The sequence below is a fragment of the Mobula birostris genome, chromosome 29 (assembly GCF_030028105.1).
Source record: "Mobula birostris isolate sMobBir1 chromosome 29, sMobBir1.hap1, whole genome shotgun sequence".
NCBI classification, from domain to species: Eukaryota; Metazoa; Chordata; class Chondrichthyes; order Myliobatiformes; family Myliobatidae; genus Mobula; species Mobula birostris.
The window spans coordinates 27,691,042-27,704,155 of NC_092398.1; the positions used below are offsets into that span (position 1 = coordinate 27,691,042).

The 13,114-nt window shown below is 46.8% G+C and overlaps 1 protein-coding gene across 10 annotated transcripts in view; it reads right to left on the bottom strand.

Moving 5' to 3' along the window:
• The window catches only part of huwe1 (HECT, UBA and WWE domain containing E3 ubiquitin protein ligase 1), a 279,725-nt gene that overhangs the window by 72,113 nt on the left and 194,498 nt on the right, over positions 1 to 13,114 (bottom strand). For 9 of the 10 annotated variants that reach the window (XM_072246462.1, XM_072246465.1, XM_072246460.1 and 6 more), the window contains 5 exons: positions 6,988 to 7,219; positions 6,031 to 6,209; positions 5,034 to 5,123; positions 3,081 to 3,235; positions 2,540 to 2,600 (listed from right to left, as the gene is read on the bottom strand). In XM_072246462.1, coding sequence (XP_072102563.1) covers positions 2,540 to 2,600; positions 3,081 to 3,235; positions 5,034 to 5,123; positions 6,031 to 6,209; positions 6,988 to 7,219 — 717 coding nt within the window. The remainder of the gene's footprint in view (positions 1 to 2,539; positions 2,601 to 3,080; positions 3,236 to 5,033; positions 5,124 to 6,030; positions 6,210 to 6,987; positions 7,220 to 13,114) is intronic. The other variant, XM_072246459.1, reaches the window with a different exon arrangement.

A 13,114-nucleotide genomic window follows, 5' to 3' on the forward strand; every position in this document is an offset into this window, starting at 1 on the left:
AATGAACATAGACACAACAGCGCAAACACCAGAGGGCAGAGCTGTCCTCACACTTTTCCACAGCTTTGAAACAGCATCTCGTTCAATGACAACTGATCCATTTTTACAAACTCATCATGTCGGTACTAATGTCAACCATTAGCTGGTCCAAGGGTGGGCTTGCCAGCTGCCTGACTGCTCAGCGAGGAAGGCAGTAGGTTGTATAGTTATCTCCAAACAGGGCAAAACGAAAAGTGGGGAATCACCGCCCTACAACTATACAACCTACTACCTCAGCGTGCCAGAGCATATTGAACATGCCTCCCTTGCTCCGAGGGCAATGGCGATCCTGATGCTCAACTCGCCTCTGGTCGTCGCAGAAACTTCCATCTTCTGCTGGGATCCGCCATGGAGGGCTGGAGGGCTCCACAACCAGGCGAATGCAGAAGAGCAGTGCACAAAGCCGATGAAGTACTCTGCTCCAACATTCGCTTGTACGACCCTCCCCACTCCCTGATCTACCTCCTCTCTTGCATGCAGAGGGCTTCCTTACTTTGATCCACTTGGGCCACTGACATCATCCAATCACCGTGATACCATACCTCATGTATGTAGCTGAGTGAAGAGATTTCTCCTCATCCCCTGACTGGATTTAATAATAACCTACTCCATACATTGATAGATAAGCCCCCAGGGCATTTTACCAGAATGCTCCATGGATTAAAGAGCATGTCTTATAAGGAAAGGTGAAGCGAGCGAGGGCCATTCTCATTAGAACAAGGCTTCTCAACCTCTTTTATACCATGGAGCCCCACCATTAACCGAGGCGTCTGTGGACCCCTGCTATAGAGCGAAGGACGAGAGGCAACTTGATGGATATGTACAAGATATAAACAGGTATAGATCAAGTGGATAGCCAGACTTTTTCCCAGAGCAGAAATAGCTAATAGCAGGAGGCACTATTTTAAAGTGGTTGGTGGAAAGTATTGGGGGGGGGGGGGCGAGGGATGTCAAGAGGTTGATTTAGAAAAAATATTAAGTGGTGAGTGTAGGGGCACTCTGCCAGGGGTGGTGGTAAAGGCAGTCACATTAGAGGCATTTAAGAGGCACTTAGATGGACACATAAAGGAAAGAAAACTGGAAGGCTATGAAGGAGGGACAGGGTCGATTGATCTGGGAGTAGGTTAAAAGGTCGGCACAATAACACGAGCTGTGCTGTATGATTTTGCGTTCTACTGCCTAGTCTCAGTGGAACCTGCTCGAGAGGGTGGATGAACAAGGAATTAGCCAGCTTTTACATGGTGCCCCCCCGTGCCCCCCCCACCCGCCAAAACAGTCAAACCAGAGTAGTAACCCCAGCCGGCACATGGATCCTTTCCGTCAGCGAGAGCGGAAACGTTACGTCCTGCGGGAAGCCAGCCTTGCCACCGTGGGAAAGACAGTAGATTGTATAGTTAACTCCAAGATCGGGTATGACCCTAAAACTATACAACCTACTACCTCATTCCAAAGGGCATTTGTTCCATCTCCACGTGGACTGAACACTTAGAACTTAAACAAACAAGTCAACAGAGAAAAAGTTTATTGTTATAACATATTCAGAGTTCCAATCATTTCTTTTGTGGGCAGCACACTGCATTCTTCTTGATTTTTCTACTCACTGCACTGTTTTGAACCTTACAACTGGCTTATAGAAACAGGATGCAGAGTGTTCTCTAGTTTTCAATCAGGACACTACAGCCTCATCACCAGAGGGGCACATCTGTAGGCAGGTACACCAAGCCCAAATCCTGCAGTCACTTCTTCATCTGAACATCTAGACATAACTGATTGCTCCAAGTTGAAAAATTGAAACTAGAGATCTGGAAACTCCAAACGAAAACAAAGTGCTGGAAACAATCAGTGTCTCTGTTCTGACTGACATTCTTAAATATTAAAATTTACATGTTTCTGTTTGTGTCAAGTATGAATGCGTCAAGTATTTTCTGTTTTTTATTCTCAGTTGCATGGATGGGAAAGTATGGAGGGAGTTTCACTCTGTGTCTGACCCCGGGAGTGTGACAGGACGACGTGGAGGGAGCTTCACTCTGTGTCTGACCCCGGGAGTGTATGATGGGACGGTGTGGAGGGAGCTTCACTCTGTGTCTGGCCTCGGAAGTATGTGATGGGACCATGCAGGGAAAGATTCACTCTGACTTGGGGAGTGAGTGACGGGATGGTGTAGAGGGAGCTTCATTCTGTGTCTGACCCTGGGAGTGTGTGGTGGGATGGGAGAGAGAGCTTAACTTAGGTCATCTCTGCCCCAATTATATGCGATATGGCAGCACAGATGAAGTGGAACTCTTAACGTGTACCTGTCCTGGACATATGATCTCTCTTTTAGTGTTGACTGAGCCTTCAGTTTGTGGTTCTGTGTGGGCAATGCCGATAATAGCATGGCTACTGATAACATCTAATCCCTTACCATCTCCACTTTCTGCCTGCCTGCACACCACCTTCACTGAAATCATAAGTATACAGAAAACGAATACTCGGAGGTGCAGGCTACACAGGAACAAACCTGTTTGATTCTTGTCACCTTGAGCAGAGGAGTTGGCAGCTCCAGTGGAACCAGTAACCTGCTTGGTAAACAGTGAGGGAAAGCTGTATTAGTGCAGGAGAAACCAAAGAAATGAGCGCATGCGCACACACACGTGGATAACAGTTTAGCAGGGACAAGATGGTTAGAAGGGTGTGGTTCTGAATTGTAATACTCTGAGTCTGCATTCAACCTTTCCCAGTGATGGGAATATAGGCGGAAATATTAGCACCCATAAAAAACTCATGCAGTCGCAGGGAGAACGAATAAACTCATTACAGAGCGGTGGGAAGTAAACTGGAATGTGGGAGGAAATCATGGCACCCAGAGGAAACCCACGTGGTTACGGGGAGAACGTGCAAACTCCTTACAGACAGCTGTGGAAATCGAACCGGAATGTGGGAAGAAACCAGACCTCAAAGGTTACCGGTTTCCCCACTTGCCTTGCTGGCACAGAGACCAACTCTTCCTGTAAGGTGGGGATCCCATCTCTCCCTCTCTCACCCCGACCCACGCTACTCACCGGTGCATTCTGCTCCTTGTTCTCCTTCTCCTCCTTGGCCTTCTCCTCCCTCCTGGCCTCCTCTTCAGCCAGCTGTTTCCGGCGTTTCTCCCTCCGCTCCTCCAGCTCTTCGTCGCGCAATGACTCCAAGTGCTGGATGATGGGCAGCTTCACGACTACAATGATGGAGAGGGAGAGGGAGTTCAGCCCCAGTCAGTACCGTACACTGGCTCAGTTTGATACCTTGTCCACTTAACTCCAGTACCTAGGGAGGGCAGCTTTCCACCCTTAGACCCTCTTTACCTTAAAGAGCAGTTACCCGGAAGGCCAGATCTGCAACAATGTTGCTATGGGCTTGAACCATAACCATAGGTCTCATTTCCCCGTAATAACTTCTACCTGCCCATCACTTCACCTATTTTTAGACCATAAGACACAGGAGCATAATTAGGCCATTCAGCCCATTGGGTCTGCTCTGTCATCCCATCATGGTTGATTTATCCCTCTCAACCCCATTCTCCTGTCTTCTCCCTGTCACCTTTAACACCCTTACTAATCAAGCATCCGTCAACCGTTGCTTTAAATGCACTCAATGACTTAAGCTCCACAGCTGTCTGTGGTAATGAATCCCAGTGCAGGCTGATGCCTTCAAGCACACCCATCAAAAGGAACAGCCTGCTTTTGCTTGCTTCTGCCATCAAATCAAAGGCACTGACTCAACGCAGGAAGTACAGGAGCCTGAAGAGTCCCACCAAGATTTAGCAACTGCTCCTTCCCCACTGACATCAGGGTCCTCAACCAACCTGAAAAACTCTAACACTGCCATGGACTAGATAACTTTTCCTCTGTCAATCTTACATTGAAGTCATTATGTTTATTTTGTTGTGTTTATGTGAAGATGAGGTTAAGTTATGTTTGTAATATACTGTGCCGCTGTTGCAAAAAGCCAATTTTCAAGGCACCTCTACCTTGGGTATATATGCCCATGGCAATAAACTGGAACTGAACCATTTCTTGCGACCAGTAATTAAGCTGCCTCCCAATCAGCACATCTGCATGAAATGTTGCAGGAAAGCAGCATCCATCATCTGGGACAATCCCCCCACTCCCACCAGACCATGTTCTCTTCTCATTGCTACCATCAGGAAGAAGGCAAAGCCGCCTCAGGTCTCGCACCACCAGGTTCAGGAACAGTTATTACTCCTCAAACATCAGGCTTTTGAACCAAAGGGGATACCTTCACTTGCCCATCACTGATTATTATTTATATTATTGTTTCTTCTTATTGCTATTGCACATTTTCTTCAGCATTCTGGTTGAACACCCTAGTTGGGCGATCTTTCATTGATTGTTATAGTTACTATTCTATAGATTTGTTGAGTATTCCTGCAAGAAAACTAATTGAGGCTTGTATATGCTGACATATTCGATTAGATTAGATTCAACTTTATTGTCATTGTGCCGAGTACAGATACAAAGCCAATGAAATGCAATTAGCATCGGACCAGAAATGCAAAGAATAGTGTTATTTACAAAATAACTGCGAAAAGTGCTACAACACATAAATATAAAAGTACTGAGACAGTACAATATGGATGCAATACTGCTTAGCGCTGTGATGAGAGGTTCAGCAGTGTCACAGCCTCAGGGAAGAAGCTCTTCCTGTGCCTGCTGGTGTGGGAGCGGAGGCTCCTGTAGCACCCACCGGATGGGAGGAGAGTAAAAAGTCCATGGTTAGGGTGAGATGCATCCCTGATAATGCTTTTTGCCCTGCCCAGGCAGCGTTTATGGTAGATGTTCCCAATGATGGGCAATTGGGTGCCGATAATCAACATATATGTACTTTGATGATAAATTTACTCTGAACTTTAAACTGTGTCTCTGTGCACGTGAGCGCGTGTCTGACTGAATGAGATCAGCTCCTTAAATATGCCTGTGAAAAATCCATATCCACTTTCTCTCACATCTACTCACCCGCCACGCAGTCATGCATGCTCTCTGCGTCCAGTACTTTGCACTCTTCAGTCCAGCGGGTCAGCGCCGTTGGGATGCTGGATAACGTACCTGCACAAAAAACAGTGTCACAGTCCTGATGCCAACGAAAGCAAAGCGCTGAAACCCATTACCACCCGGAGCAAACTCTGCAAGGGCAAAGGGGACACTCATCTTTGCTACAACAGAAATCCAGGACAAGGCACCTTTCCTTTCAAGGCAAGGCTCCATCATCAAAGACCCTTACAATCCAAGACCTGCCCTCTTCTCATTGCCAGCATTGGGGAGGTGATACTGGAGCCTGAAGACCAACATTCAACAATTCAGGAACAGCTTTTTCCCCATTGGCATATTTCTGAATGGTCCATGACCCATGAACTCTACCTCACTATTCCTTCTTTTTGTATGATTTATTTAAATATCAACATTGATTTATTTTCACATCTTGTAACCACTTCCTCCTGCTTTTGTTTGACCTCATCTCTGTTGCCCCAGTACCTGCCTATCACTGTCACCTTCCTTCCTCTAGTTTCCCACCTCCTCCCCTCCAATCCAAGGTCAACTGTCACCTCCCACTTGATATTTTCCTTTTCACCTCTCAGCTTCTCACATAAATCCATCTCCTCTCATCCCTCCTGCCTTTCCCCTCACCTGGATTGATCTACTACCTGCCAACTTGCATTTTTAGGAGAAAACTTCTTTCCCTCCGCCATTTGATTTCTGAACGGACCATGAACAAATGAACACCACCTCTCTATTTCGCTCTTTTTGCACTATTCTTATTATAAATGATCATATTTTTTATCTATTCCACTGTACTGCTGTCACTAAACAACGAATCTCACATTATGTTAATAACAATGAACCTGATTCAGATACCTGTGGTCTTGCGGCAGCAATGGCCAGGAGACAGGCAGCTGAGGGCGAGGCTCCGAAACGGCCCACGCACACCCTGCACCCTTCCGGATGGGCACTTTACCTGCTTGGCTGGTTGTAGTCGTCTGATCGTGGAAGAAGTCATCAAGGAGGTCATCGTCTGAACGGGCGATGATGTGCACGTCATCGTTGCCCACCAGCAGGCGGGCACGGCCGCGGCTCTGAAGGGGCAGGCTGCTGCTCAGCTGGAGGATGTCTGCGGCTGCTGAGGGCCCAAGCAACCTGAAGGAGAGATGCTTGTCAGTAGGACACCGGTATGGGGGATAGCTTTTGGTTGTGGACTGATTCATGCACCAGTCACAGCATCAATACTGCATGGACTTCACGAGACCAGAGACCAGGGGTTCCCAAACTGGGATCCACGGCCCCCTTGGTTAATGGTAAGGATCCATGCCATTAAGAATAAAAGTTGGGAACCCCTGACAAAGACCAAGAGACAAAGAGCAGAATTAAATAATTTGGCTCATCGAGTGTGTGCAGTCATTCCATCAGGGCTTCCCCAACCCCATTCTGCTTCCTTCTTCCACAACTTATGACACCCTTACTAACTGAGAACCTATCATCCGCCACTTTAAATATACCCAGTGCTCTGGCCTCCAAAGTCATCTGTGGCAATGAATTCCAGGATTCATGATAGTCTTTAAGAAATACTTTATAGTGCCAACAATCACCCATCGGAGTTCAATTCTCACCACTGTCTGCAAGGAGTTTGTATATTCTCCTTGCAACTGTACGCGTTTCCCTTGAGTACTCCGGGTTCCTCCCATATTCCAAACATGTATGGAGTTAAGGTTAGTGAGCTGTGGGCTGGAACTGTGCTGATGCTTGTGGGCTGGTTGTCTCCAGCACATCCTTATATATTCACTGTACGTTCTGATGTACACGTGACAATTAAAGCAAATCTTTAAAAATCTTTAGTTCGTTAAAAGTACCAAAAAGCACAAGGAAATAATAAATCACACACCTCCTCCCCCGCACCACCAAGGTAGTGACGTCTTACCTCTGCAGGATGAGCGGAGGGTTGGGCTGCCTGTTGCCGGGGTAGTGCACGTGGATCGTGTGGCCTGTGTTGGTGGCTGTGAATGGCCGGATGGCCCGTTGGCTGCGCCCAATACCTTGCGTCAGCCGCGTGGTGGACGAGCCGGTGCCCAGGGTCAGGGCACTGTGATCGGCGTGCCGAACCATGAGCGGGTGTGTGGCGGGGATGTTGCCGGGGGCAGGGGGGATGTCAGCTGAGGAGAGAGGTACAAGTGGTTAGGATCAGGCTCATTGCTCACTGATCCAGCCTGACGTTGTTGCAGGGCATGCAGCGTCACAAAGTCCAGTTTCCCCAAAAACCTTCTCTCTAGTTATGGTAACTTCACCCACTTCATTACCCTTGACACCATGAACTTCCACTATATTACTAGTGTCTTCCACTGTGAAGACTGATTCAGCTCATCTGCCACTTCCTTGTCCCTCGTTATTAACTTTCAGCATTGTTTTCCAGTGGTCCGATATCTACTCTCACCTCTCTTTCACACTATGTATCTGAATAAACTTTTGGTATCCTCTTTAATATTACTGGCTAGCTTACTTTCGCATTCCATCTTTACCTTCTTAATGACTTTTTTTAGTTGTGTTCTGTTGGTTTTTAAAAGCTTCCGAATCCTCTAACTTTTCACTAATCTTTGTTCTATTGTATGCCCTCTCTTTGGCTTTTATACTGGCTTTGACTTCTCTTGTTAGCCACAGTTGTGTCATCTTTCCTTTAGAATAAGTCTTCCTCTTTGGGATGAACATAGCCTGTGCCTTCTGAATTGCTTTCAGAAATTACAGCCATTGCCGCTCAGCCGTCAGCCCACCGTGCTCTTTTCCAATCAATTCTGGCCAACTCCTCTCTCATGCCTCTGTAATTCCCCTTACTACACTGTAATACTGATACATCTGACTTCAGCTTCTCCTTTTCAAATTTCAGGGTGAATTCAATTATATTGTGATCACTTTCCCCTAAGAGTTATTTTACATTAAGCTCTCTAATCAATTCTGGTTCATTGCACGACACCCAATCCAGAATAGCTGATCCTGCCATGGGCTCAACCACGAGCTGCTCTAAAAAGCCATCTCATACACTTTAGAAATTCCCCCTCCTAGAATTCAGCCTGATTTCCCCAATCTACCTGAATAATGAAGTCCCCCATGACTATTGCAACATTGCCCTTTTGGCATGCATTTTCTGTCTCACATTGTAATTCGTAGGCCACATCCTTATTATTGTTTGAGGGTCTGTATACAACTCCTCTCAGGGTCTTTTACTCTTGTAGTTCCTTAATGATTCAACATCTTCTGACCTTAGGTTAGCTGCTTCTAATGATCTGATTTCATTTTTTTAACCAACAGAGCAACGTTACCCCCCTGCCTTCCTGCCTGTCCTTTCGATACAAAGGTTGAGCATGGTGCACCTTGAACATTAAGCTCCCAGCTGTAATCTTTCAGCCATGATTCAGTGATGCCTACGACATCCTATGTATCAATCTGCAACTCTGCTGCAAGTTTATCTACCTTATTTCGGATACGGCCGCATTCAAATACAACACCTTCGGTCTTGTATTCACTCTTTTCAATTTTGTCTGCTGTTTACATTGCAACTCTCCCTGTTAACTGTAATTTTGCACAATCAACAATCTCTCCTCACTACACATTGCCTGTTTGCAAACCGGCTGCCTCATCTTCAGCACTATTATCTGTCTTTCCTATAATACTTCTTGCACTGAAATATGAGCAGCTCAGGACACTAGACGCACCATGCTCAACCTTTTGATTCCAAACTTTGAGGTCCTACCAACATCTACCTCCACAACCTTTCCACTAACTCTTCTGGCACTCTGGTTCCCATCCCCCACAACTCTAATTTAGATCCCACTGTGTAGTATTAACAAACCTTCCTGCTAGGATATTAGTCCCCTTCTAGTTCAGGTGCAAGTTGTCCCTTCTGTACAGGTCCCATCTTCCCTGGAAGAGAGCCCAATGATCCAAAAACCTTATGCCATCCCTCCTACACCAACTCCTTAGCCACATATTAAACTGTATAATCTTCCTAGTTCTGGCCTCATGAGCACAAGGTACAGGTAGCAATCCTGAGCTTACAACTCTGGAGTTAACATAGCATCTAACTTCCTGAACTCCCTGTGCAGAACCTTGTCACTTGTCTTACCCATGTCACTGGTACCTTCATGGATCACAACTTCTGGCTGTTCACCTCCCACTTAAGAATGCTGAGGACTCGATCTGAGATAGCATGAAGGTGGTACAGGAGCCTCAGGACTCACACCACTGAGCTCAGGAACAGTTATTACCCTTCAACCATTAAAAGGAGCTCAGCCAAATGCAAATGGTGGCATTGGCAATCCACCCATTTCAATATCCTGCTCCATGACCGAATTGTTCCACACCTATGCATTCACTTTCAAAGACTCATCTTCTCAATACTTATTGCTGATTTATTTATTGTTATTATTTATTCTTTGTCCTTTTGTATTTGCAGAGTTTGTGGTCTTTTGCACATTGGTTGTTCGTCCGTCCAGTTGACTGTGGCCTTTCAATGATTCAATTGTGGCCCCTGGATTTACTGAAAACGAATCTCATGGTTGTATATAGTGTATATGTAATTTGATAATAAGTTTACTTTGAACATGTCAAAGATGACGCAAGTTTCCCCCAGTGTGCAGAACTCACAGAGGTGGTGGAAATATTTGGGGAATAAAGGGGACTCAGAGTGGTATAAAATAGGTGCTTTATCAAGTCATAAATTTGGTGCTGCTGTGTTCACCTACAGCAGTAAAGTAGGGGTCCCCAACCTGGGGTCCATGCACCCCTCAGTTAAGGGGAGTTGTCCATGACATTAAAAAAAAGTTGGGAACCCCTGGGCTAGAGAGAGAGGAAGGCATAAGCAAAAGCAAATCTCTCTGGATGCTAATAACACACACAGCAGAGACTGTGAACACTCTTCCCAAAGGCTACAGATCAACATCTTTGACTTTTGTTTTTGGACTTCTGAGAAGAGCTGTGGAGGAATAAAAGGAAAAAAAGGGCAGGGTAACTGGAGAATCATGGACTGGGCCCGAGCAGCCCCTCTTGTGTACACTGCCAATGCAAGAACAAAATTCAGACCAAACCAAAAGTAATGCCACAGAGAGACAAGGCATTAAGCTGACGCCGAAGAGGCAGCAAACCAATGTCTGTCTCAGATTCTAGCCAGCCCAAGTAAGGGCGGAGGACTTTGCCAATGCAGCATCATAAGCTGGTGGCCAGAGACATCACTGGGGAAGCTGCGGTGGGGGAGAGTGGGTTTATTTGACAATGGATGGGGCAATATATTTGGCCAGGGCAGTGCTGGAGTCACTGCCTAGTGCAACTGGTGACCTGGGTTTCAAGCCCGACCATGGCCACTGAGCATGGAGTTAGTAAGTTTTCCTTGAAACCCCTAGAAAGCGTGTTTAATCAGTAGATCAAGTGACCATTGACAATGCCCCAGCTGAGGGGTAGAATCTGGGAGGTGAGGGAAATGGTGGGAATGTGATAAGTGTAATGTGGGAGTTCTGTAGGTGGGTGGTTGGTGGCTGCTGTTGACTTTTAATGAGGCTCTTTCTGTGCTGGTCGACACATCAAGCACTGAGTGCAAAGGTGGATGCAAACATTTTAGAGCCCCAACCCCCCTTTAAACTATGCAGCTACAGAGAGAACAGCCCAGCGACCGCACTTGGAGCTGACAGGCAACTCACTCCTTACCACACGTCAGCACTTAGCAGGAGTGAAATGCAAAAGGCAAGGGGCCTTGTCCAACTGCACTGAGGTAAAAATGTAGTCTCACATTTGCTACCTAATAACAACACCCTGACGCGCCTGCCCCCGTCGTCGCCCCACCTCCTCAGCTCCGGATCACCCTCAGTGGTCACGGAGCCACAGCCAAGGAGTATGCGGCTGGGAAGGAAGGTCCCTGTGAAGAGCTCCCAGACTCAGGGCACCCGAGAATGTTGATGATAGCCGGAGTGATCTCTGTGTTTAAATTCCGATTTAATGGGATCCTCAGGCACTTCGGGGGTTCTCCCATTGACCCACCCCTTTGGACAAGGCCCCTTAGCAGTAGCAAAAGCTTTTCTTACACCAGTGTGCGCCCTTCACCTCAAACCCACACACTCCACCATGAAAGTTCTGTCACCCACAAGATCCTGAACGCAGTGTTACTAAAATAAGATCTCCAGTGGCCGAGGGGAAGATTAGGGTTCCATCAGCTAATTGGTTACCCACTGTGAAGGGGTAATTACGTTATTATGTCACTTTGGCTTCAACGGCAGAAGCAATGAGGATCTGTACCACTGAGGTTGTGATCATGTGAGGAATCTGCCCAGATGTCACGAGCGCTAACAAGAGACAGTGACACTGACACAGGCCGCTAGGCTCGGACGATGTTGTCGCTTAGAAATAGAGGACGGCATTCCAAACTGTCAATGGCACCAAGGTGTAGTGGCATGGAACAGAGAGGCCGGGTGGTGTGGGGCAGAGGGGGAAGGGGGTGAGTCAGCGGGACGAGGATAAATTTAATTAATGCGACCGCCCTTGAAGATGCCAGGACAATTTAACCTTGTTATCATATATTGGAAACACAGTATGTCAGGCTGCATTAGTGGAAATAGAAATGGTTAGTGTCTCAAGTCTGAGACACCACTCATGGATCTGAAATTAACCCCTAGTTTCCTTCCACAGATGCTGCCTTACCTGCTGGTCTTCTGTTTTTAGTTCCAATTTTCAGCATTCGCAAGACTGTTCTGTTTCTTTGGGGGGGGGATGTTAAACTGGCACTAATTTGCTTTGTTTTGCACCTTTAAGTAGGAATGAGCATCTACACTCGGTAACATGGCTACAGTTCACTGCGTGAGCCTGTGACTGCCTGCCAATGAATCCCTGCCTTTAACTGTGTTTGCATTAAGTGTGTTGTCCAGGGAGCTGTAGACAGAAGGTGTAGAAAAGGGGTACATAGACCCTCTGCTTCATGGTAGGGGTCCATGGCATAAAAGGTTGGGAATCTCTGGTGTAGGGGGAATGAGACGAACTATGCCAATCATTGGACACCATCTTGTTGTTGGGTCAGCCAAAGTCAGGGAGGTATGGCAGTTCCATGGGTTAATTCTGCACACCTCACTCCAGAGACATACAGCATGGAAACAGGCCCTTCGGCCCAACTTGCCCATGCCAACCGCAATGCCCAGTGAGCTCCACCCATCTAAACCCCTCCTCTGTATGTGCAGATGGCTGTTAATGTGCTAAAGTGTTAACTTTGCTAATGTGGCCACCTTGGCCACTATTTCTGGCAGCTCATTCCAAATACACACCACCCGCTGCATGAAAAAGCTGTCCCTAATGTCCATTTTAAATCTCTCGCTTCTGATCTTAAACCCTTGTCCTTAGCAACTCCTCCCTGACAAAAAGAATACATTATTTCACCTTGCTTATACCCATAATGACCTCATATACCTTTCATATCACCCCTCATACCATCCACCACCTACTTTCCATGGCTTTACATGACCCTGACCGGGGGCGGGAGGGAGAGAGGCTAAGCAGGTGCTACACCTTGCCTAGGGGTGACCTGCAGGCTAGTGGAGGGAAGAAGTGCCTTGCACCTCTTTTGGTAGAGACATATCTCCACCAAGCCAGTTTAATAACATCTTTCCTAAAATAGGGCGACCAAATCTGTACAAAATATTCCAAGTGTGACCTCACCAGTGTCTTATCTAACTGCAACATAACTTCCCAAGACTGTACTCATTGCCCGGGCCAGCATATCAGATACCTCCTTCATCACCTTGTCTGCCTGTGTCACCGCTTTCAGGGAACCATGCACTTGTGAACTCTACATGTGGTGTGACATATAAAACTGCCAGTCTAGAGGGAGAATCCGCCTTTCAATCCAGTTGTTTACCAGAGGGCATGCACTGAAGATGTGAAGGAAGTGTGCAGGGCTTGTTTTTTTAATTTACACACAGACAGCAGGGGGTAACACACAAACTCCTGGAGAAACTCCTGGAGGAACTCAGCAGGCCCGGCAGTGTCTAGAGAGGAATAAAGAGTCCACGTTTTGGGCTGAGGGC